The following is a 26,094-nucleotide window of genomic DNA, read 5'->3' as shown; positions in this document are numbered from 1 at the left end:
CCTGCTGGCCACACTCTTGTAGACACAGGCCAGCATCAATAATAACCTAGTAACAAGCAGATAAGGTGATTGTTAAGCACCTTCTACATAAATGCCATTTAAACTTTGTTGCTGTTGATTGAATGTTTTGCTGAAACACATGCTCCAACTTAAGCAAGCAGGACTGTGTTTGATATGACATGTAAGAGCAAACACCTCTATGCAAAATAACATTCTAAAATTATAAAAGAAGTAGATAATTCCAAGAGGTATGTTAAGAGAGCAGTGAGGATATATGTGTGCAGTGATTTCACTGGTGCGTTGAGATGTGTTATATAGCTGAGAACAGCGCTGCTTAGAAAGAAGGATAATAAAGTAGATTGTGCTTTTGTATTGGTGTTTTGCCCCCAGTTTTGCTTCATGTGCTGGTAAATGTTGACAGTTATACCTACAGGTTGATGCCATTACAGCACTGTCAGGAATGTTTTCCTGGTTGGAAGGGATGTCTTGAGATCTGAGCAAGGATTTTAAACTGACAAGTAGGAAAGAAATACATAGCCAGTGGAAGCAAGGACAAGTAACCTTGGCAGTGTAGAGGAATGTCGTTTGGATGTGTAAGGATGGGATCAGGAAAGCTAAGGCACAGATTGAACTGGACTTCACAAGGGATGTGAAAAATACTTCCTGAGAAATGATTCAAACTTGAAAGTATGGGGAAACGCGGTATGGCACAGGAAGAGTCGAGTTTCTTTCCTCCAGTGTGTTTGCTTCCAATTTGAAAACTTGACTTCAGGCAACTTGGACATGCACTGTTGAATACTGATTGGTAGCAGGGGTTGAGCAGATTGAACTAGAAAATATTTTTTTTTTTAGCAATTGTCTTTGCCTCAGTGGGTGTGATAGGTATGGCTTGGGAATAGACTCAATAATCTCATGCAGTTACAGATAATGCAGCGGACATTTTTAGACCTCCTTTGTTCATTTGTTAAAATGAACTTTTAGGTGAACTGGCAGTGTCTGTGAGTTACATACAGTAGGTGTCTTATCTGTTGCTTCACTGTATACTTTCCATGAATTAAGCAACAGTATCTGGCAGGCATATTTCATTTTTCTGATATGCTCTGTCATTTTTTTAATAAATCTGGGCATTTAGCAAATGCAAATGAGATTGATATTAGGTTGACCCTCACTGAAGCTTATGGAACTTCTCAACTCAATTATGCTCAGTTAGGTGTTAGGACCCTTAAATGTTCATGTTTAATTGGTTTACCTTAAACTGGGGGACAGGTGTAGTAAATACTGCAAATGGAGATTTCTAATGTGCAGAGCTACTCTTTTTGCTGACCACAAGGAAGAATGGAAACTTCTTCCATTTTAAAGATTTTAAATTTGTTTTGTCTTCATCCTGATATTGGGATATTTCAAATTCTGCTGAATTCTTACTAGATATAAATATCTAGATCAGTGTTTTCAGTTTCAAAATCTTCTACGTACAGTTTACAAAAGTTGCAAAAATAACACAACACAGTATAATTGTAAAAATACATTATTTTAAGAATTCTTATTTTTTAATGTAAACTAAACCACTGTATATTTGAACTTAATGCTTTGCATTGTAGAACCTTCTTTGCTACACTGAACTATGGAATCAAGATGCCTGGAATCTGAATCTCCTTATGTTTCCATTATATACAAAGATTCTGAGCAAATTAATTAAATTGACGACAGACAATCACAGGTTTTTAAGAATATACCTGTTACTTAACCTCTAGAACTTTTACACAGACACTCAGTAAATGGGAAATTGGAAATAAACCTGCAAGAGAAAGGCAGGCAGAAAATTACAAGGATGTTTGAATAAGGAGCTATAGCAACTGCTTTGAAGTACAATTTAAACAAACTCCAACCTCCTCTTAGATATAATTTATAGGAATTTAATTCTACCAAGTTCTATTGTAATTTTCAGTTCATGACTGACAGCTAATGCAGGCACAGAATTACATACATTTCTATGATGAAACAACACTTTTTACAATATATAGCTTTTATTTTCAGTGACTATTCAAGTAATAATTTCATAAGCTATCACAACAGACAAAGGGCAGCATTTATGAAAAATAAGAATCTGTGGGATTTAGTTCGGTGTTTTACTGCTTATATATATCAGAGTATGTTTGCCTTTAGAATAGATGTTTTTTAAATGCCCCTCTTCCACACAAGAATTTTTCTCTGCTAGTTGAGATTTTCTAACAAATACAAAGATCTCTATGGAATCTTAAAAAGAGAAAATATTTTTTTTTTCATATTATGGATTATTTGATTATTACATCCAGCTATGATATCTAAATAAATTGTGGGTGTTAGGCTCCTGATCTGAATCACTGTGTAGGAAAGGAGAGGCTCATTTATATCTTTGAAGGGGCGTGAGGGGAACAAGCTTCTTGATTTAGCCATCCACTTTATTACAGGTAATGTTAGAGTAGAGTAAGTCAGACAACTTAATATAGAGAATTTTAGTAGATTTTAGGTTTAGCGACCTAAAACACAAATGCTTGTGTTTTAGCATTTTGGCTCTTCTAAAAGCAGAATATATCAGGAGCATAGTGCCAAACACATCAACTACTTGACTTGCAGGTATCCTTGGATTTTGAAGGTTATATTTCTGAACTCACACACCCTTTTTCTGTCCAAGATTTATTGAAAATAATGAAATTTTTCTGTGAATCTGTGTCTAATTCTGATATAATTTTGAATTCTCTCATCTGATGTAGCAGTGAATTGTACTAGCTATGTTAAAAGCTGTTCTCCCACTGCGTAGTTTCGTAATTCTGACTTTCTTGTGGATTGTGTCAATCTGGCTGTCCGAATTTAAAGGAAGTTTTTGTAGCTACATCCCTCTTTCATCCCTGTAAGCACTCAGAACTGTTTATGTTATATAGAAGGATATTTTAAAAACTCATATACAAGCCAGATTTCTCACCTTTTTAACATTGTATTTGAAATCTGATTCCTGCTTTTACTTTTATTTATGTAACGGAATTCTATAGTTTGCTCATTTAAGCTTCACAATAGTGTTCCACCTTCTGGTTTTCATTCTTTACTTTTCATGTGATGTCTGAGGCCACAGCTGAAAAGCAGAATTTGCCAAAGAGAGAAAACAATAGACAGGTAGCAGAAATGGTGAACAAAATGTACTTTGGGTGAACACATTGTTCATGCTGATTTCTCCTTCTGAGAGCTGGCATTTGAAGATGTAGTTGAAATTTTTTTATAGTATGCATTTTACATGTTTTATCAAGAATAATTTAAACTATATCTGAGGTACAGATAACTGTCAATAATGCTATGTCTTAAAACCAATAAGATTTAGAATCCCAGATTAAGTACACTGTGGATATAATTGTGACAAATGAGCAATTCATATCAGACATTTTCACACCTTTCCAAGAAAGTTGCTGTTCTTGGGATGCCATCAGAACCTTGCAATGCACTGGCCAGAAGCCATCCTCAGTTATTGCACCTGAAGTAAATGGTGTTTGTTATGTGTGATATCAGAAAGCACATATCTACCCACTGTAAGGCTGAGGGAGTTTGTTATTGCCAACAGCCTCTGCTGGGACGTGGTTTCATCCAATGAAATAAATTAAACCAAGTCTTGATGATCTGTTGATGTTGAATCTTGGACGTGTCTCTCTGCATAAGGTGGGACTGGCAACCTGGGCAGTAGCTAACTAATCTATTCTGGTGACTTGTGATGATTTTAAAGTTTTTGCAGCTCTTTCAAGAGAAGGAACTGATTCCAAAATTAACTTTAGAAGATTCTGCAAGTTACAAACCTTAAGTACAATTGCAAGTGACACAGCAGTCTAAATTACCTAACTTAAATGCAAGGATTCATGGACTGTCTTTTTTAAAGAATGCATGCAACTAAGCTTCTCGAATTTGGACTGTTTGGTCACGAATGAGCGCTATTCTGTATATCTGAACTTAAAAAAAATATTTTCAGATTCTATGTTATCAAATCAGATCATATTATTGCATGCACTGTAAACACGGGGTGCAGGCAGAATCTCATAATCATGCAATAGTTCTGCTTTGTAATGCTACTTATCAGACTTTTCTAGTTCTTTTCATCTGAACTGTATTTCTCTTTGCCAAAGACTTTAAGAAACTGAAAAGTAACTGATTGCAATTGCTGTTATAAATAGCTTCAGTCTTCTTGATAAAATTAATGTCCTGGAGCTGGTATGCAATGACAGCATTCACAAATCAGTCTATTGCTTGCTTCCTTATTTTGATGTTTATTTTCCATTTTATATCAGTAATATAATCCAGGCATTTCAGTCCAAAACAGTACTTCTTGGGTGGTAAAACTCAATAGGTATTTAGTCCCATGCCTTATAAATCTACTAGAGGCAAATTATAATTGTCTTGAAATACAATGCTTGTCATAACTTATTACAGTTTATGTATTAACTATTGTGTAAATACACTATTGGTTCCTTTAAGCACATACCAAAGTCAACGCAGAATATAACATCACAGTGGCCAACACAAGGACACAGAAAATTGTCTGGGGTCCATGGCAGTTTTCTCAGAACGTTATCAAATAAGTACAATAAAGGATTTCTTCTAGTTACTGATTTGGCTTTAGAGCTCCTGTTATTTACTGACTGCAGAATATGAATATAATTGCAATATATTTAAATATTAGAAAAGAAAATGTTTCACTGAAAGAGCAGTCAGGCATTGGAATAAGTTGCCCAGGGAGATGGTGGAGTCACACTCTCTGGAAGTGTTCAAGAGGTGTCCGGATGTAGCACTTGGGGGATTTGGCTTAGGGGTGATTCTGGTGTTGCTGGGCTGATGGTTGGACTTGTTGGTCTTGAAGGTCTCTTGCAACCTTGATGATTCTGTGATTTATTTACTTAATATGATGGTAGTTGCAGAAACAAGGATTCATATACAATGCTTTTAAAATTTATTGCTTCTCTAAATGCATCCTAATGAGGTGGAATGAATCTAGAAATGTTTTGGCAAAGATGATTTTTGTCATAATTACAGTTTATTACTCTCTGAATTTTAAAATATGTTTTTTCTGATATTTAGCTTGATGTTTAGAGATTTTCTGATTAATAATTTTAAATGTTATTGCAAAATTATAATGCCCCTAACTGATATTTACTGCCATTTTGTACAACATCATTTATTTTTAAATTTGTTCAAACAAATTAATTCTAGTGTATATCCATAAAGCTTTGAGATTGGTCATGACGAAATACACAAAAATTAAAATTTACACTTCAAATTTCCATCCTAGTATTAGAATCCTATAAAAGTATATTGAAAAAATTAAAAGGAAGAATAAATCAGATAATTTACTCTCAATAAGAATAATATTCTTGGCATCTATATGAATTGCACCTTTAAAAGATTTCAGGAGTGAGTTTGGACTTAATGATTTTCTCTAAAATCGAGAAAAGTGTCTTGAAAGTGTAGATTATGGAACTCATTGCTTATATTGTCCAGAATATTGATAAGAGAGCAAATATTTGAAAAAAAAATTCAGGGAAGTGGAAGACAGGCAGTTTTTTATACTACATGTTTCTATAATATTGTCTAGCTTATATACTGTAAAAATGTTGCTACATCATCAGTGTTATAAGAAGAGTAAATCACTGAAGCATGGACACAAGAATATTTTTTAAGTGAAGATTAGGCTAAACAGTTCAGGAAATCCTTTCTGCTAATGTCTGATCTGGTTATGGGAAAGGGTATACAGAAACCAGCGGGAAATAATCAAAATACAGTAACCTAGAAAGGATTTTTAAGTCCCATCTTTGGACTGGAACATGTCCGCAGACAACCTCAAGCAAAAGACAGCCTGTGTTTTCCTAATGGACCTTGAAGGGAACATGTTGCTGTTAGATTTGTTTGACTGGGAGAATAGTATCTCACTTTGAGCATATAAAAGGGTTTTAAGCAGCAAAAGTTAAAGTTCTTACCAGGTATGCTTCAAGTAAGTAATGGAAAGATAATCTTAGCAGTTATAGTGAAGTGGGCATTGTGACTGAGGACAAGTTGGAGTGTCAAGAGAAGAAGCTGTGGCACATCTGTACTGCTGCAGACATAATTCTGCTGACTGAATAGGCAGCAGATTTATGGAAGCAGAACACACAGGGTAAAAGCTGAGGCCAAGAGCGGGCACAAGGGAATACAGTTTGTTGAAGACAAAAGAGATATTGAATCAAGAGAGGATTTAGTGGAAATGGAGTCAGAGATTACTTCTTTTGTCCAGAGGAAACTTTTAAAGCATGTCCATGAAAAGCCAAACCACACATTTATCTAATCGATACAGGCTGAGGAGATGAACAATGTGAAATCAGTGCCCATGTAAAAAGATACATGCACTTCTAAATGCAGCTGTGAATCTGGAAGCAAATACTGAAGCTGGAAGGAAAAAAAAAAAAAAGTGAGTCAAAGTAAGAGAAAAAGTAAAAGTTGTGCTTTCTAGCTGGAATTAACACCTAAATTATTTTAACAGCAGAACTGGTTTTTAATTCTGGATAAGGCTTAAACAGAGCTACATTCCTTTCCTTTTTTACCAAACAAATCTATGACATAATAACTTTGCAGGCTCTCATAACTGAGCTCACATGGTGAGTGCTGGGATTCATATCTGTGCCATCCAGTGTTCCCACTTGACTAACTGACCTTTTCATGAGTATTATTTCCATGGTAACTGTGGATACCAAGACCAGAACTCCACAAAATGAAGCCACTACATTTCCCTTAAACATAAATGTTGTTATTGTTAAACAGTTTCTATTAAAAAAAAAAAAAAGTATTGACTTTTTAAAATCAGTTTAAAATTCCTCAGCAGTGTTACGTCCAGGATCTGTAATGGTTAGATGCTAACAAGGTTTTTGCTATGAGAGTGGAGGCTACTTAGTGTTCTGTTTGCTTTCATTTTTGACTGTTATATTCAGAGAATAATCCAACAATTTTAAACCCTCTAAATTATTCTTCAGTTTGTTTTAAATATTGTTCAAAATTAGCATATTTTAAAATGCTTTAGACATTTACAAGTGAATTATACAAGTCTCATGATTGTCATAATTCTCGTATCACTACTAAATACTGACAACAGTAATTTAGATGAATATTCAATTTTTATAGGGAAAGGTGAAAATCAAAACCATTTCACCTGCAGGCAGTCTACAAGAGAGTCTACAATATCATCTCTTCTACCTTACTATTTTGGAAAAATGGGAAGCCATTTTCATATGAAAAATAATAATGTCATTCATCACTGTGAAAATAGCATTGATTTGGATGACCCACATTTTAAAGTGAAGACTCAGTGATGTGATAAACTCTTACATATGTTTAATCATGCCCTTGGAGACTTCTGTAGATAGTTTCTTAAATGCCTGGTACAGAAGGTACTAGGGAGAGCCAAACTTGTGCAGCCAGTCACAGACATACTTTAAGTTGCAAGTAGGCACAAGATGGTTTTAGGTTTTTTGAAAGGAAACTTTGGTAACATTTTAATTGAAAGTGTTAAAGGCTGTAGTCTCTTAGTCTCTTCTGTTATGCAACTCAAGATACAACACACCTGAAGAATAGGCATAACACTGAATGCTAATCTCATAAAAACAGATGTGTTCATAGCTAATAAAATATTTAATGTGCCTTATTTTTAATAAAATATCTTAATTATAGAGTAAAATTAATCCATCTGCTAAAACAGGACTTATTAATTTTTTATTATTTTTTATTCTATTTCTTTCTGTTTATTTTTAAAGCTTTAAAGTAGCCTTTCTTCTAAAAGCACAATTTCTTTTGTTATTTTACAAATTTTACCACTTGGATATATTTTCATTTTGAGTGCTTTTGTTTGTATATAGACAGGATATTGTGTTACATGATCTGGGCTGATACTTGTTAGCAGAAAGAGAGAAAAGTCTGTCTTGGCAAACTCTGATTTTTATGTAAAAGAACATCTGTGAGCTCTATCTTTGTGATGTAGCTGGACCCTCATAGCCTAAGAGAAAACTACAATCTAAAAGCAAGCACATCTGTCCCCTTACAACTATAGGGATTATACATTTTGAATTGGATAAGGATAAGGATTTACTGGTGAACCCTGAGGAATGCTACTAACTGCTTTATCTGTTTGCCATGGTTTTGCTTCAAGGCAAGTTATGTGCTCTTTTCTGCCTTCCTATCACTGGGCTTCACTCAAGGGTTTTTTTTGGAAACTGGCTATTTACCCTCCAGCTATGCCATGGTTTAATCAGTAGCTAGTGGCAGGAGAGATTCCTCCATTTGATTTAACAGTGGAGGGATGATCAGGTGGGGGTGAGACTCAGAACAGCCATCACAGCCAGCATTAAGGTTGGAGAAGACCTCCAAGATTATTAAGTCCGACCTTTGATAGAATACCAGAGTGCCCACTAAATTGTATTGCTAAGTGCCACATCTACAAATTTTTTGAATACTTCCAAGGATGGTGACTCTACCTAACTTCCCTGAATAGCCTGTTCCAATGCTCAACTATTGTTAAAAATTGTTTCCTCATTTCCAGCCTGAACCTCCCTGATGCAACTTGAGGCCATTTCTTCTTTGTCCTGTTACTGGTTGCCTGGGAGAAGAGTCTGACCCCACTTGGCTACATCCTCCTCTTAGGGAGTTGTAGGGATCAAATGGCTTTACTTCCATCCACACTTCCATGGGAAGAAACAGTGTCGGGTGTTTGCCATTCCTCTTGGCTACTCAGTGAAAACAGAGCACTTCACCACAGTGGTTTCCTAGTGTGTTTTTATACTTTCCTGCCCCATCTGTTTGATTAGGTGCAGACTGTTCACTGCTGCTTTCTGAATCTTTGCTCACACTAGATTTTAAGACTCATCCTTCCTCTAGGATTAATTATTCAAAATTCATATGCTCCCACCATTGCTTAGCTGAAAACTTTATGAAGGACAGACGCTCTATTTGCACTGACTTTAGACTGTGGACTAAGGATGACAAAGAAATAAAGAATAGAGAAACTGAGAGTTTGGATCAACATTTTCAGAAGTTGTTATTATTATTTCCTTGTGCCTTCTGAGTAGGGATTCATTCAGTTCATGTCCTAGAGTGCTGGTCAAATAAACTGTCCAGTCTTAAGTGAGTAGGTGAACATTGTATAGGCAAAATACCTGAAGGAAAACAATGCACTTTCTCTATTCACAGCAGTTTTGAGCATATTTGAGCATACCTGTGCTTAGAGGTACTTTGCTCATGGAATTATTCATGCTTGCAAGAAATTTAAGTTCCTTTTCTGCTTATTACATTCATTGTGTGAAGACTGCTTTGTAGCTGGAACAAGTTTGTGTTTTGTGCAAAAGAATGCTGAGAACAATCAGAATTACTGCAAAATTGATGTGCTAAAACCTAATATTGGTGTGAGAGACAAAGGGAATAAATCTTATTACTAAATTCTGTTGTAACTTGTTTTACCCCTGCTGATTCCTCTCCTCTTACTCTCCAAGGAGAGATGTCACCTTATGTCCTTTTAATATTTTAGTCTCATTTCTGGATGCTTTTTCATTAGTCTGTCTTGGTTTTTTTCACTGTTGTTGGGGTTTATTTGTTTGAGTTTTTTTTTCATTTAGTTTGTGTTCTTTTGTTAAATGTAAACTAGCTTGGCTTTACATGAAAGTCTTGAATTGCAAGGAATTTATATTTTTGCATTCCAGCAGGGTGTAGAGCTCGCTTGTAGACAGGAAAGGACAGATGCACATAAACTACACCTTAACATTGCAGACATGTGGTCAGAGAAGTAGAATCTGAGTTATAAGATGAAAGCTATAGAATGGACATTCTGTGGATGTGATTAAAAGATGTTTTTATATTTCAGTGTGTAACTTATACACAAAGTTTTTATGCTTTATTCTACAATCAGTCCCTCCTCACAGAATAATCAGATGATGCAACTTGAGAGCCACTTTGTATGTAACTAGCTAGATTCAATTAAGAGTATCAAATTAGGGAAATCTGTGATATCAAACGCTTAACAATGAGCTTCTGAACAGCCACTCCCTTTCACTGTGTCTTGCTGCCCAAAACACTGACATTTGAGTCACTTTAAAGCTGCTTTTGAAATGTTGAGACAACAGTTTAAAACCAATTGCATACTAGATCTCCTGCAGGAAAATACAGAGTTTAAAGTTGAAATTCAGTCTCTGCAACTGCAAAGTAACCAGGCTTGTAATACTGTCATTACTTTGGTTTGTATTTCTGTTACCAACATTGGAATGTGGCGTTTACCCCACTGAACTGATTTTATCGTCCTAAAAGTTTGGAAGCCACAAGGCTGGATGTGAACAATAGCCCAGCACATGTCTACGCATACTTTGTCCCTCAGTATCTCTTGGGTTTTGTTTACTTCTTTCCCCAAAGGAGAATTTTTGTTGTGTTGTTGTTGTTTTTTAGAAGGCCATATGGTTTTTCCTCTGAGACATCTCAAATAAAATATCTGTAATCAGAAGGAATGTTTCCAATCAATTAGTTACTGCAGCCGTGTTCTTGTATTTCAGATTATTCACAGTCTGTAGGAGTTCTATAATGAAGATTTTAATGACTGAATGGACACATGCCTCTTCTTATTTTGGAGATCTGGATGTCTATTATGCTTAATATTACATATAAAGTTAGCACTTATAGAAGGGAAGAAAAATGTGCTTTAGACTGGAAAAAAGGAAAAAAAATGCTCACATTTCTTCTGTACTGATTTTTAGCATCCCTCAGGAGATTCAGATGCATCACTCATTCTTTCCACAAACCTTACAATTTTGTTAGTCGCTAATTAAAAGTTGTCAAGTCTTTTTATATAACATTGATAGTCACAATCACAAATTGTATGCCACAAAGTATATGAAACTGTTGCAGCACATTTGTATGCAAAGTTCTGTAACCTGTGATAGTGAAAGCATTTAATGTTTTGTACAGTATTATCAACTTAGATGTTTGTGAACTGCTGTGTTCATTTTTTTTTTCTTGAAAAGTGACACAACCAATCTATGTTGTCAATGCAATATGGTATAGAAAGGAAAAGACTCTAATATTGAAATATACTGGGTTTAATATACCCTAAATATCTACTTTTTGCTTGTGCTATAAGTTTATTGCAGAAGTGCTGTATTGTTTCCTCTGTTCCCATTAGGTAGGTTTTGGGAATTTTTTGTAATTTATTTTTTTCTTTTGCAATACAGTTACACTGATGACCCCAGATTTCACCAGGTAGAAAGGTCTTCTGTGCTTATTTGAAGATTTTTTAAAATTATTGATTTCACCTGCGGTATATGACAGTTTACTTGTCAGACAGAGCCTTGGATATTGATACAATCTCACCTGATCTTTAGCAGTGGTTTGTTTTTCATATTTTCAGGGTTGAGATAGTTGTGTATTTAAACTTTTAACTCTGTGTTTTGTCCTTATCCCCCCTCTGACTTGCTCCCCTATCACATCTCTCTGTCTTCTCTACATACTCATTTTTGCCTTCCTTCTCATTGCCAGCTAGGGCTAAAACAACAGTCATCAAGTGAAACAGGGCTTGAAAGTGTTGCATTTCTCTGTAATAGGAGAAAACCAGCTAAACTGTGCTGAACTGCTTTTGCTCTGCTACTAGCCCCACATGTCAAATGCAGTCATATGGATACGTAGCTGCTCTGTCTTTGCTTGGTGCCTGGAGAAGTGGTCTGTAAATGATTTGTGTGATCAGGGTGTTATGTTTTGCAGAAGACCAGCACCTGTTAACTCATTTTTTCTGTGGTGGGTCTGCTCTGTATTCCTGGCTAGCTGCAAAACTTCATGCTGCAGCCCATCGAAGTATTGATAGACTCTCACAGTGGAAGAGACAGCAGCGAAGCCACCACATGAACACTCTGAGGGGAATGCTGTTATAACTTCTTCACAAGGGCAAGTGCAAGAGCAGGCACTCGTCTCTTCTCTCTGGTGACTGGTGACAGGACTCAAGGAAATGGCATGAAGTTGTGTCAGGTTTAGGTTGCATATCAGGAAAAGGTTCACCCAAAGGGTGGTTGGGAACTTGGAACAGGCTCCTCGGGGAAGTGGTCACAGCACCAAGCAGCCTGGCAGAGTTCAAAATGTGTTTGGAAAATGTTCTCAGGCCCATGGAGGGATTTTTGGGGCTGTCCTGTGCAGGCCCAGGAGTTGGGACTTCAATGATCCTTGTGGCCTTCAATGACCCTTTTAGCTGAGGATATTCTGTGATTCTATATGCTGCTGCTGTGTGGAAGGCTTAAATCCCACTTCCACTTGAATTTGTTAGTGCTATCAGATTGATCCACAGCTTTCTGAAAACAGAGGAATGACTTGCTACAGCTTCAGTCGACTTCAGACAAACCTTACATTTTCAACAGGTCGCAGAGAGCAGGTTTGTCAGAGCAGAAAGCAAAGTTCCTGTGCCTCTGGAGCACTTCAGCTTTCCTGTACTGATGACAAGAATAATTTTTTCCTTCTGCTTAAAAACCCTGATGGTGTTTTTCGCAAGTTACCAGAGTGGCACCTCACAGCCTGTAGGTGGCACAGTAACATATATCACCATGAATATATTTCATCCTATAGAATTATTTGGTAACATACTGTATTAAGAGACCACCTCTAAGAAACCTCAAACACATAATATAGTTTTGCAGGTGACCACATCTGTTAAATGGCTTATTTCTGCCAGTACTTTTGTACCAGTCCCACACAGAGGGCAGAACTGCTGCTAGGTCAAGCATTAGGTAGCTTTTGGAGCAACTTAGTGGGCAAGATGATTCACAGGCATTGTGCTGTCACTGCTAGCACACTCACTCTTGTAAAGAGCTTCAATCAGATAGTGGTTAAGTGCTGAATGAAAACTCTTGCCCAAGATGCAGTGGTTGAATGTACTGAAAGTGTTCTTCATAACAAGCTTTTCACAGAATTTTTTTGGTCCAGGAATTTTTATTGATCATTCAGCATGATCAAGCACACAGTGTTATTTATGGGGGGAAAAAAGATTTGGAGAACTGAAGGAGGGAACTGAACCCTGGTCACCTACATGCTGTAGAATATGTAGATAATGGAGCTGTTTTAAGCCTGCTGATCTAGGGTGAATCTGTCGATTCTTATCATACTAGAGAAAGGAATCCTATTTGAGTTTTTGTTTGTTTATTTGTTTGTGCTGTTTTGTTGGATTTTTTTTTTTTAACAAAAGACTAATGTTTACCTTCAGGTTTAAATCTGTGAATCTTACCTGAAAAGATAAAAGCAAAAGCACTAGAGACTTAATCCTCACAGACTTCAGAAGATTTTAAATATTTGTTTGTTCTCAGTAGATTCACACAGTCATTTTAAATGTTGATGGCTCTCCATTTTCTTTGTATAAACTATAAGAAGCATGGCTGATCAAAAATATGAGAGAGAGTTACAGTACAGTTTCATGTATTTATGTACAAGTCACCCAGATTTGGCTTGATTATTATGAATGTATGCCCATTTAACTGCAGGGAGTTAATTCAGCTCTATCAGAGTTCACTAATTAAGTGGTCTGCTAAACTACAAAAGCACAGTGACAGCTTGGTTCTTCCAGTGCCACTCACTTTTTTTCAGTCCTCATTGCATCCTCAGTATATAGATTTCAAGATTATTTATATTTTGAGGAGTATCCACTAAAGAAAAATTGATTGCATTTTCTTTGTTCAGAAAGGAAGGCTGTGTGTACAGAGGTTCAATTATGAACCTGCTCCAGTAATTTTGAACCCAGCTACTTAGCTGAACTCAAGTGCTACCTTAATTACTTATGTATTACTTGAAAGAAAACCTAAAAATATTCAGAGAAATACTTTCCTTATCTTTTAGAATGATCTGCATAGCTATCTTATTGAGATAAATTGTTGCATTGATATAGTGTATGAGATGACACTTATCAATAGATCCTTTGGCACATGGATTAAAAATGTGATGTGGAAGCATTTTAAGAAGAAAGGAGACCTCAGATTAATTTGTACTATTACAGAAATGGAGGTTGCTTTAATGTGTAGATGCATGCCAGTACATATCTTGAGGGGGAAAAAATGCTTCTTTGTGAATCTACTGATGAATTCCTCATTAAACAACAAACCATGTTAGATCGTTGATTTCTGGAAGAACCTCAGTCCCTCTTCAGAGCAACTGTTTCAATTGAAAGTATTAATTGAAGAAGAAAGTTTCAAGTGTTGAGGTTTTGGAGGCTAGATTCTCCACTCAGTTTCTCTGACAGCAAATACAACACTCAGTATGTGATGTCAGGCGAGTTTTGGAGAGATCTGGTATAGCCTTAGTATAAATTGCAGCATTCTGTGGAGTTTTAAATTAGCAGCAGCTCCTCTTGTACTGCCAACATAGTCCTTTGCAAGATGCTTCCCAGAACAGAGACTGTATCAGCACTTTTCTGCCCATGTCTCCTGATGCACCTGGTGTGCACCCATATCCACACTGTGAAAAGGAGCAGTGGGCACGAATTCCTTCTGTTGGCTCCAGCCTTTTTCTCTAAGGTGGCAAGAATGTGCAGTACAGCACAGTTACTGTCTTGTAGTGTGGTTCATCCCTCTCTCCTCTGTTTTAGTGGGAAAGGTGTCTACAGAGTAGTTAGTTTTTATTTTTTTAATGACCATGCCTATGTGGTAGCAACATGGAATTTGTGCCTCAGTCTGGGAGACACTATTTGATTGTGGTTCTATGTATTCTTGATGCATCTGGTAGGGACAGAAAGGCTCAAGTGTCACTTCCCAGTGGTATATAGGCTGTATCCATACTGGTAAGTAAAACAGGCCAGGGATGGTTCTCTTGTCCTAGGGCTAAAAGGCACAGCATGCCTCATCTCCATATGGCTACATTCTCGCTTCCCAAAAGAGGGTGGCCTCATTCAGCCTGTCCCTTGGGAGCATTCCTTGGCCAGTGCTGTCCCTTGAACCATGCCCAGCCATTGTCTGGAAACATGTTAGCTGTCAGGAGCCAAAACTGTGCCAGGGAGCAGGCTTACAATGGAACAGCAAGGGCAGGAGCATGCCGGCATGCCAGCACATGCTTCGGCCCTCTTTTTGTTCCCGGTGCAAACATAACCATGTTAATACTGACATTGCCTAAGTTTAGCAGTGTCTTTAAATCCTGTTTTCAGGCTTTCTGTCAGCCATAAAATCAGGACTATACTCTTCTATTAATTAAAAAAAAAAACAACCAAACTTTATTTAATGGAATGTCAAATAATATTAGAGCAAGACAGAGTGTAAATAATGGAACACAGCAGTTTTATTCTTTTGGCAGTAAAAAACAGATGTAATACCTGCAGAGGCTTTCTCTTTTTGAGCTGAAAAGGGTAGGTGTGTTTTTCAAACTATTCTTAAACTGTAAATTGAAATGCATATATATGAAGTTTCATTTGGGGAAAAAAAGTAAATCCTAAACAGATTGAAGCAAGGAAATGAATCATAAGGGAAATGTCAGTAAGTATTCAGATATCTTCACAGTTTCTTAAATAAATGCACATTTGTAAAATATCAGATTACATATTCCAAACACAACTTTAACTCTGTCACTGTAGCCATTGCCAGTCTTAGTCTGCAGACCAGAGAACCCCTACAGTCAGAAACTCTATATCAAATAAATTCTGAGTATGACTTACAGCCATCACACAATATGGTAACATTGGAATATTTTTACTATTTAATAATAGACAAAGTAGATATTTTATTTTGGAATCAAAGAGCTGTTATGTGGATTTATGGTTTATAACATTGGCAGTGTTTCTGAATGCTTTCTTTTCCAAACTACATAAATATAAAGTGGTAAAAGTTTTGGTTTTAGCTTATAAATGTAGTTAATAATCTGTTTGAACAATAAAAATTTCTATTTATTAATGGCCAAGAAATGTTTGGGGGAGGTTGGCTTTTCTTTTTACAGGAGAATCATTTAAATCAACTGGATGAAATAAATAGACAGTGAATACCACAATGGTTGGGGGGAGTTCATGGCACACCAGTTGATCATGTGGAACTTCAGTTATTGATCCATTAAAGTCATTACTGCCTCCAAGTCTTCTTCAGAGGTCACAGTCTTTTTTAAGGATTTCATTAATGAGGGAAAGAACTATTCCTGTTTGCTCAGTCCAGTGTGTGCAGGGCTGTGCACTCAGTGCCTGGTGTGCCGGATGAAGTTCTGTGCCTGGGCTTTGCAGTGCTAAGCAGTGGGTGGGCAGGAACGTGTGAGAGCTCTTGTGGCTGCAGGAGGATTTGTATTGATCCTCCTGTTCTGACATCCTGGGTTTTATCGTGGTTACAATACAGGCAAACATGTCAGGCAATTAAACATGTGAAGACGTGGTTCTGCTTGATTATTTGACTTCCTGCAACTAATAATGAGATTTTTGAAAGATTTAGTGCTATGCCATTGAATATAAAAGAAGTTTGGAGGCCTGTATGTGCAACGGAGTTAGGTGTGGTAGATTAAGTTTGTCCTGGCATCCTTATTGAAGCTTCCCTGTAGGCACTATCAGCTGTAATCGGTACTGTTGCCAGAAATAACATTGCAGTGTCAAAACCATGGGTATTTTAAGGGTATAGTCAGGGGACTTGAAGTGTTCGCATATTTGTTTAACTTTAAATTAATAAAGACCCACAGGAGTTTTTTCCTTTCCTGGGTTGTTGTTGAATCCTGTAATTTTATTTCTTTTTAATATTCTTTAGAAAAACTTCTGGTGTTCAAATCACATTGAAAATAACTGCTTACAGGCAGAGTAATGGCCTAAAATAAAATAAAGTCTTAGCAGGATTTTGAAGAGAGAAAGACCTGAGATATAGTTTAGCTGTTTCATCAGTCATTGTTATGCCTATACGTTGAACAATGTCTTACCTTTCAGTTGCTGCATTTTTTTCTGGGTTTTTTTGGGTGGGTTTTTTGGGGGGTGGCCTTTTTTTTTTGGGGGGGGGCAGTTGTTGTGATAATGACTAGAGATGATCAACAAAAGTTTTAAATTATGCCCAGGCTGTGACCATCAGATACTATGATAATGATTCCTATCATAAGAGTGAGTCTTGAATCTCAGAAAGATACAGGATAGACAAACTGAAATTCCTGAAGGAGTCCAGTTCTTTGTGTTATTTACTACCTCCTTCCAGTGAGACTGTGGCTGTGAGAGTAAAGCAAGTTAAAGTCAGCACGTACTTGACATCTGTGTCACTGATTTCTCCTGCACTCAGAGGCTGGCTCCTGGGCCCAGGTGCTGGACACTCTTCAGTGAATGGGTGACCCTCAAATCAGAATGGGATAATGTTACTGGGAAGGACCATTAGCACAAATCTAAAATTAATAACCCTATGATAAATACTTTAAAGGATTGCCTTATTGAAATCCTCAGTATGTACTTCATGAGATAGTTAAATCATCAACTGGAACTGAATTTAGAATAAGAATATATTTTCTATTACATTTGTTATCCTAAATGAGATTATATATATTCCCTTAAAGAAAACCAGTCTGGTTATTTTCAAAAAAACAGACTTACAGTGACCAATCCTACACAGGGGCCAATAGTTATAGGGGCCTGAAGAGTTATAATGATAGTATTAATAACTGGATTATTAGAAGTGAAGTAACTGTAAAGCTTGCAGTTCTAATTTGTGCTGCTTACTTACTATGTTTCTGTTTTTGAACCAATTTTAATTCAGCAGTCAGTTTCAGTGGTTTTTAGACCACTTCTGCATGCAGGTTTCTGTACACATTGCTTGCCTTCCAAATATTACTCATAATTCTTTATATGTCTTTTGTTCAGAAAATGGAAATTAGCACTAAAGCCTTAGATTTAGCTTTAGAAAAGGCTTTTTTCAGTCTAAAAGAATCTTATGGTGTCACTTTCAATCTCTCCTGTGAAAGTTAAATTTCTTTCTCTTGCTTCCTATTATGTTCAGAAACTTGAATAATTTATTACTGCAAAGGAATGTATACTGAATCCAGTAACCAACAGAGGATGTGGAAAGATTTATTGGGAGAAACATTAAGTGCATTCTGGGCCAGGTGTATTTTATTTCTTTTTGTGAAATGGAAAAAAAATACTATACACCTCCAGCCAACTTCAGATATGGCTGGAAGCCCATTTGGAAGACAGTGTCTGTAATTGTGAAGTGCTTTTTGAGATAAACTGAACAAAAGGTGATGAAGGGCACAAGGAGATTTGGCATTGCTGAATAGCAAGAATTGCATTGCTCGATTTTGAAAGCAACTGCAGTGTTTGCCATCTGAGTGGGTGTGTGCATGACTTCCGCTCTCCTTGTGCTTTATCCAGCAGTTTATACCCATGGGAAATGAGGGACTGAATGCCCCGCTGAGCCAGAGCAGTGAATTCCGAGTTTGCCTTTGCACCCTTAGTCCATGACAAAAGGTTCTGAAGGAGCAGGACCTCAGTAGACTTCCTCACTCCTTGTTTAACTGAAAAGGTGTCACTCAAGCAAGGCACATGTCATGAGCATTTTTATTCTACCACGGTTTTTTAGAACTCTAACAAATAATTTTACTGCGTATTGGAATATATAACATGAATTTCTAAGGAGTGTAATCTTTTGCGAGGTTACAAATTGTAATTTACTAATTTGATGATATTTAAGACAAAATTCTAGGCAAATACAAACATCATTTTTTCAGAAATGATAAAAAAAACAATTATAAAGTAGCTATTTCTAATTCAATCCAGTTACCTCTCTGGCATGTTTAATTTCATTTACATAAGTAAAAAAGCTAATAAGAACATTATCATAGAATCATAGAATAATTTGGTTTGGAAGGGTCCTTTAGAGGTTAGTTGACTACTCAAGCCCCCCTGCAGTAAGCAGGGGCATCTTCAACCAGATCAGATGGCTCAGAGCCCTGACCAACTTGACCTTGAATATCTCGAGGGATGGAACATCCACCACCTCTCTAAGAAAACTGTTCTATTGTTTCACCTGCACATAATAAAAACTTTCTTCTCTATACCTAGTCTGAATTGACTCTATTTTAGTTTAAACCATGCCCCTATAGACCCTACTAAAAGGTCTCACCCCATCTTTCTTGGAGGCCCATTTTAAGTGCTGAAAGGCTGCCATAAGGTCACCCCAGGGTCTTCCCTTCTCCAAGCAGAACAAGCCCAACCCTTTTAGCCCGTCATAGGAGAGGTGCTCCAGCCGTCTCATCATTTTTTGTGGCTCTCCTCTGGACCTGTTTCCACATTGTTCCAGAATGTTCCAGGGACACCTTTTCCCTTTCAGTTTTTCCTTCAACTGCAACTTCTCAGTCTCCAGTTCCCCTCTTTGCTAGCTGAATAGGCAGGTCCCTTCAGCAGTTGCCTTATATATTAAAAAACAAGTTTTGATATTGTGTTTTTTTGTATAAATTGTGGAAACAGTTTCTTCTTTGTTCATTAGTCCAGATTTCTTAAGTGTTCTTGTGTTCTCTACAAATTCTTCCTTTGTGCAGCATCTTAGAAAAAGAGGGGAAAAGATGCGAAATCAAACTGCTCCATCCTCCTACCCCAGGCAGGAAGCTCTATATGTATCACATTTTACACGGATGTGAGTCTTATGTTATAGCACCCTCATGATGAGTTTCCTTGATCTGTCCAATAAGCTCTTCCATTGTATACTAGTCCTTATCTTTTGCTTCCATCATGGAAAAAAATGGATAAAACCTATTGTTTTATCCATCATAGCTATGGAGGACAGCTCTTGATTTCTCTTTGTAGATTCCCCCTACCCTAGAGTTTTGTAGACCTTTCTTTTTCTCTGTTGCTTCACAGAAATTGTTCTCTCCTATTTCTTGCTCCAGGGATGTCTTCATGCCTGACTACATCTATTGCTATTTTCCCAGTGCACAAATGGAAATCTTACTGGTAGTAAGAGGCCAACCTTTTGCAGTCCATAAAATTAAGAAAATTTGGTAATTAGACAAAAGAATCTTTCAAATGTGAGCTGGAGTGCTCAATTAGAAACATAGAATCAATGTCTCATTTTATTGCCGTTTCCTGTGTTGGTTTCTATACTTGCCTATCAAAACCAGACTACTTTTTGAAGTTATTTGATATAAAAATCAGCCTAAACCATTGAAATCCCAGTGCTTAAATGCCTTTGTAAATTCAAGTAGTTGGTAGACTACAGATGGGACTCCTTAGGTGCTTAAAGTTGCAGGTCTTTAACTATGCCAGTCAATTAAATCCTGTATTTTGTTCCATGTTTTCAACCCCAAAATTTTTACTGCCGTTTAGATTTTAAAATTCTGTTAGGAAGCCAATGACAGAATCAAGTGTTTTGGTGGTCTCTGAGTAGATGGAATTCTAGCAGTTTTGCATCAAGGAGACTGGAGAAAATGGTTACTACCATGAAATTGCGGTTCCTTAAAATAAAAGTTTTAGAAGTTCTTCTTCTAATAAAGAGCTTTGTTTCTTCAGTAATCATATGGTAACTTGGCATAATTGAAATTTGATTTTAAATATTTACTTTTTCCACTTTTGTAAATACATTGTTTTCCCTACTCCCTCATTTATCCTTTTCTTTTTGTTCCAGGACCCTTTGCTGCTTCAGGAGACAGTAAATTCTGCTGCTGCTCTTATCATGGCATTGATAAAGGACAGAAACCCAGAGCTTATTGGCCAGCTGTTGGTAGCATAAGACCATGAATCATGTGTAGCTTTTGGAAATGTTAGTTTTCATCATCTGTTCACCAAAGGTCTTAAGTCATTTTATTCTTTGTTGAAAACTCTGGATTTATGCCATTTATTATTAAGATCATTTAATAGCATATTTTTGATATTTAAAATACAAGTCTAATATTATGTATAAAGTATAAAAGGAAATACAAATAATTCTGAGATACACTGGGTATATACTGTGAGGAATGATACTGAAATGTTTTTCAAGGTACTGATCACAGAGGACACCAACGCATACATACAGAATTGTCTTTAACTATGTGTGTGTCTCTAGGACTGCATGACTTAAGTTCTATTTCAGATAAATTAATCCTAAAACACAGCTCGTCTACTTTATGTGAAATTATTTAAAAATTGCTGCTGTAATACCTATTAGTGAATGTAGAGTTCCTTACAGACTGTAGCTTTCCTGACATAAAGAGAAATGCATATTGCAGGAAGTGTTGGAAAGGTCAGGTACCTGTTCTCTGTGGAATGAAGAGATCATTCAAAATCAAAGAAAAGATACACATGGATACAACGAGGTGCTAACCCCCAGTTCTCCAGATGCAGTATGCTCTGGCTGTAGCCTCCTTGGTGCTACACTTCTTCCCGTGCCCATGTGCCATCATTCAGAGCTCCTGTAGCTCCACTGAAATAGGAAGAGTCTGTTAATTCATGTATAAGAATACAATTCTCATCTCTTGCTGGTTGATGTATGTAGCAAATAGTAGCAAGGAGAGCAAGCATTATGAACTCAAAGATAGTCAGGTGTGGACCATTGGGACAGGAAGATGAAATGGTGAATGATTATTATGTGGAGTGTCTCCAGGTATCACAAACACTAAGAGCAATACAAGCAGTGTCCCTGAAAACATGTCTTTCCCTATGCATCAGACCCAGGAATTTTATCTCTCCTGCAATTTGTGAAGGGGCTAGGTTAGTGTCTTACATACTTGATATGGCTGGAATAAGGTCTTGGAGAATTATCCCCACCAGAAGTGTCCAGTGAATCCCTGATTCAGTTTGTCAGTTTTCAGCAGCTTCCCTTTAAAAACAGCATCCCTCCCCTTACTTCCACCATGTTCCACTCCCTCTGGTGCTCAGACAAAACTTAGGATAACAAGCTCCCTGTTTGGTCCCTTTCCTCTTTCCCTTCACATGACTATTTATATCTCTGGTTTAAATCTCTTTTAGAAGCTGATCTTGGTCCCAAACTTCCTTCATTATAAAATAAAGAGTTGTTAGCTGACGGTTCTATATCCAAAGCAGACATTTTCTTCTACACTCAAGTAATAGATAACTAACAAAGTTCTAGCAAAGATAATTAACAAAGTTCTTGTGTATCATCTCCTTTCTTCTTTGCTTCTTTCTTTTCTCTGCTTTGATTAATAATTTGTCCTTTTCTGACATTGTACAACATAAGCATTCATATTAGCTCTGTGTATGGCTATATAATAGGCATATTTTATTCATACATATATTCATGTCTGTCCATATGCAGAGCACACAAATAGTGAAGAACTAAAGAATTTATTACTGGTATTCAAAATTTAACAGGACAGCTCTCACAAATAAGTTTTCTGAATGTGCTTTTACATTAATAAATTTTATGAAGGAATTTGTCCCACAGGCTTTTAAAAGACATAATGAAAGATGTCTCTTTAACTGTATTTTGTTATTCTTGTTTGCTTGAAGACTAAAATGCAATCTGTGATGTGTTTCCCCCAAATACTAAGAAGGTGAATTTAGAAAATCCTTGATGTTTTCTATCCACTCTAATTTATACATTGTGATACTGCATTAACATTGGTTTGCATGCAACATCATTTGCTTAAACAGAGCTTTTATTTTTTAGGGTGGTTTTACTTACCTCATTCTCCTAAGAGGATTTCAATCCAATTAAAAATGATACCGCAATGAAGTGCTGTAATAAAAAAATATATTAAAGTTGTTTATAGATTTATTTTGAAAGGAGAACAGACAATACACAAGAAAAAGTAGGTTTTGGGTTATCCAATATACTTAGTACTAATCCTAAATGGAAGATAATAAGCTTTATTAATGTACTGTTAATCATTGCATTATGGCTTTTTAATCTTTAGCAATCTTTTAAAATAATCTACAACACTGAAAGTCCATTTTGCTGGAAGCAAATACACCAACAACAGAACTACTAAAACAGATCACAAAATGCTAAAACTGCAGTTAAAAAAAAAAAAAAAGAAAGAAACTAGACTGTGATTAATGCTATTGTGTATCCAAACCAAATTTAAATGGTTTTTTGGGTGATTGTTAGTACTTACAATGGGAATAAAGATATAAAATGAAATTAAGAAACTGGTTGATTGTTTTTTGTCTGTGCATAGCTTCTCACAAATAGCAGTATACATGAAAAACTTGGCAGCCTTTTGTACACACATGCTGTTTTGAATTTAACTAGTGAATCAGTCACCACCCATATTGCTTTGAACATTTGGACAGAGATAACAGAAAGTAAATAGAAGCTCAGACTCTGCCAGCCTTGCTTACCTTACTCCTTAAGCACTCTAATTAGTATTCCTTGGGTAGTGTTCATCAGAAAAGAGAATACAAAATGTGGCCCAAGAAATGCTTTTCAAAAATGCAAAGTTTTTGCTTTTCAAAAATGCAAAGTTGAGTGAATTAGATTTGTATACTGAAACTAAACCACTTCATGCAAAATCTGAAATCTGTACACTTCATCTTTAATCAGTTAGGTAGAAGATTTTCTATTCAGTCTTTTTTCTTTAGCTTTTCAGACAGTCTAGCTTGACAAAAAAAAAAAAAAAAAAGGCTTGATGGTTCTCTGAAGAAGAAAGAAATGAAAAAGATAGAAGATGGTGGCAATTATAAACAAAAAACCCCAACATCCCAAAACAATACCAAAAAGCAAGGAGAAAGAAAGTGAGACGTTACGCATTGTAATAAGTGGCATAATAGAGTCAACATTGGTTGAGCTCATCTTAATAATTAATGTAGGCTGCAGAACAAAAATCTTCTGGATGCCATGGAGCCTTTGGTGTATTCAAATTTGTATTTCCGTGTGACACCAAAGTCTCATCATCTCCACAGTGCTGTTCTATGTGCCATCCAAAGAGAAGCTTCCAAAGACATAAAGTTTCCAATTAATGCTTGGAAATTTCTGAAGATACGGCAACTTTTCCTGTCTGTAGGTCATTCCATTTTTGTTTGGCTTTTATTTCTGAAGAAGAGCACATTCACTTAGAGACCTGCAAAAATTTTTTTTATTTTCTATCTCCTACCTCTTCATACATAACTTTGATCTGAAAAGTTCTAGTTCATCTTATCAACCATTCACCAATGTGCAGACAATCCCTTCATTGCTGTTGAGGAAGGTTTAGGGGTTCAAGAATTAGCTTATGTTAACAGTGTTCCTGTGTGCCAGAGTTTGGAGCAAGATTATTCCTGCCCAACTCACTCCAATTTTGCACCTGATTTTGAATAATTTGTAAAGGCACACAGTTCGATGACGAATGCCCTGCTCTGGGTGCCTACAGTGAGATACCAAAGGCTAAGTGTGAAAATGGGTTCAAGTCTTTGTGCCCCAGTGCCTGCACTTTCAACTTCAGACTGGTAATTTTTTATGACATCTGTCTCCCTCAGCCCATTTCCCAGCCCAGTTGTTTACCAGAATTCAGTTTTTCTTGTGCTTCTGGCAAGCACCAAGTAAAGGAAGCAGTCACTGACACCGCATTTTTTCCCAGTGTAGGTTGATTTTGACTGACAGGGCTGTAAAGCACTTGTTAAATATTCATTTTCCTTCATTATTTCTTCCAGGAATACTCAATTAGCTTAGAGATCTAAAAAACATAATTTCAGCACCTGTGCTGAGGAAACAATTTCCCAACTGTGAAAATACTTTTCATGATAGAATAAAGTCACTTCTCTTGCATACACCAACCTGGGGAGCAAAGTGGCATTTCTTAATATATTTATTCCAAGGTTAGTTAAAGTATGCTTTCAATATTTAGATTGAAATGGATCTTGTCCTTCATCCTGCACCTATTCCTGTCACAGAATCTAAAATTATAATTCAGTTAAAATGCCACAACACTGAATTATAACACAGTTACAAAGATAAATGAGAGAGCAAGAGACTTGGACAAGGAAAAAGTGATGTGAATTTAAATAGCATAGAGAAGCAAGGAGGCAAGAGAGAATATACCAGAGCTCCACCAGATGGCAAAACCTGCAGGGGAGACCCCTTGAATGGCAGAAGGGCTGCAGGCAGGAATGCTTTTCAGGGTCAGGAGCACTTCAGATGGCAGTTCAATAAGGCATTTCTCTCTTCAGCAGCCATTTTAGATAAACGTCTCTCTTGGGGAGTTGTTTGTTGTTAGTTCTGCATCTCTTTCATTGCTCTGCCTCCTTCCTTTTGTTTTTGTGCCTCAGACTGGTCACTTCAAATTTCATTTCCTTTTCATTTCAGCCGTTCCTGTTTTCTCCTGTGCTCTTTTCCCATCCCTTCCCCTACTTCTGTTGCTTATTCTTTCTCTCCACATTTGTCACTCTTTTTCCATTCCTCCCAGCCCACCATCGTCGAAAGGGATGATCCCCCCCTCCTTTCCCTTGCAAGCCAGGCCGTGGTCTGGCATCAGAAACCCTTCCTCGCTCCTGGATCGAGAACTGAGGCGTTTGGGCTTTGGCACCTCTGTGCTGCTCACAGCTGGGACTGAAAACAGATGTCACTTCCGCTGCCAGCTGCCGGCAGATGAGCAGCAGCTGCCCGGAGGGACAGACCTCCTGCATGGCAGCTGCTGGGCTGACACTGAGTGCCGCCTATTAGCTGGAGTCAAGCTGTAAGCAGAGCCATCCCATCCCACAGAGGGGGAATAATCCACCCCAAGGCCAGACCCCCCCCCTTCCCCTGCTTCAGTAGCCAAACTGGGGTTCGTAAAGTCAGCACCTAGTCAAGGAGCCAGATTTGCAAATCTATCAGAATGGCAGCAACAACAAAAAGCGAAAGAAAAAAAAGCCAAATCCACGTATGGCTTAAAGTCCTGGTGACTGGAAAAAGTATGTTTCCACTTAGTAACCAGTGGTTTTGCCAGGAGTTGCTCAGAGACAAAAAGCAAGGAACCCCACAATGCTGTGTTAAGCAGCTCCTTTCCACAGCAGAGGCATGGCCTCACTGAAGCCCCACTGAAGTCAGTGGGACTGAAATGTCCGTGCAGTGCACTCAAGAATGCCTGGCATCTCCTCCCTCCAGCCATCTTCAGCTAACTCACACATAACCATATTGGTTAAGCTAGGGGCTCAATATTATTATTATTATTATTATTATTATTATTATTATTATTATTATCATCATCATCATCATTTTTTTTATTGTGCTGCAGTTTTAAGTGTGT

General features: G+C 37.0%; 1 protein-coding gene across 1 annotated transcript in view; it reads left to right on the top strand.

The window, feature by feature from the left end:
- Positions 1-23,033, top strand: part of CRPPA (CDP-L-ribitol pyrophosphorylase A) — a 105,486-nt gene extending 82,453 nt beyond the window's left edge. The window contains exon 10 of the mRNA XM_053999562.1: positions 20,577-23,033. Coding sequence (XP_053855537.1) covers positions 20,577-20,681 — 105 coding nt within the window. The 3' untranslated portion in view covers positions 20,682-23,033. The remainder of the gene's footprint in view (positions 1-20,576) is intronic.
- The last annotated feature ends 3,061 nt before the right edge of the window (positions 23,034-26,094 follow it).

The sequence above is a fragment of the Vidua macroura genome, chromosome 1, assembly GCF_024509145.1.
Source record: "Vidua macroura isolate BioBank_ID:100142 chromosome 1, ASM2450914v1, whole genome shotgun sequence".
Lineage (NCBI taxonomy): Eukaryota > Metazoa > Chordata > Aves > Passeriformes > Viduidae > Vidua > Vidua macroura.
This window is presented reverse-complemented; position numbering and strand designations above follow the sequence as displayed.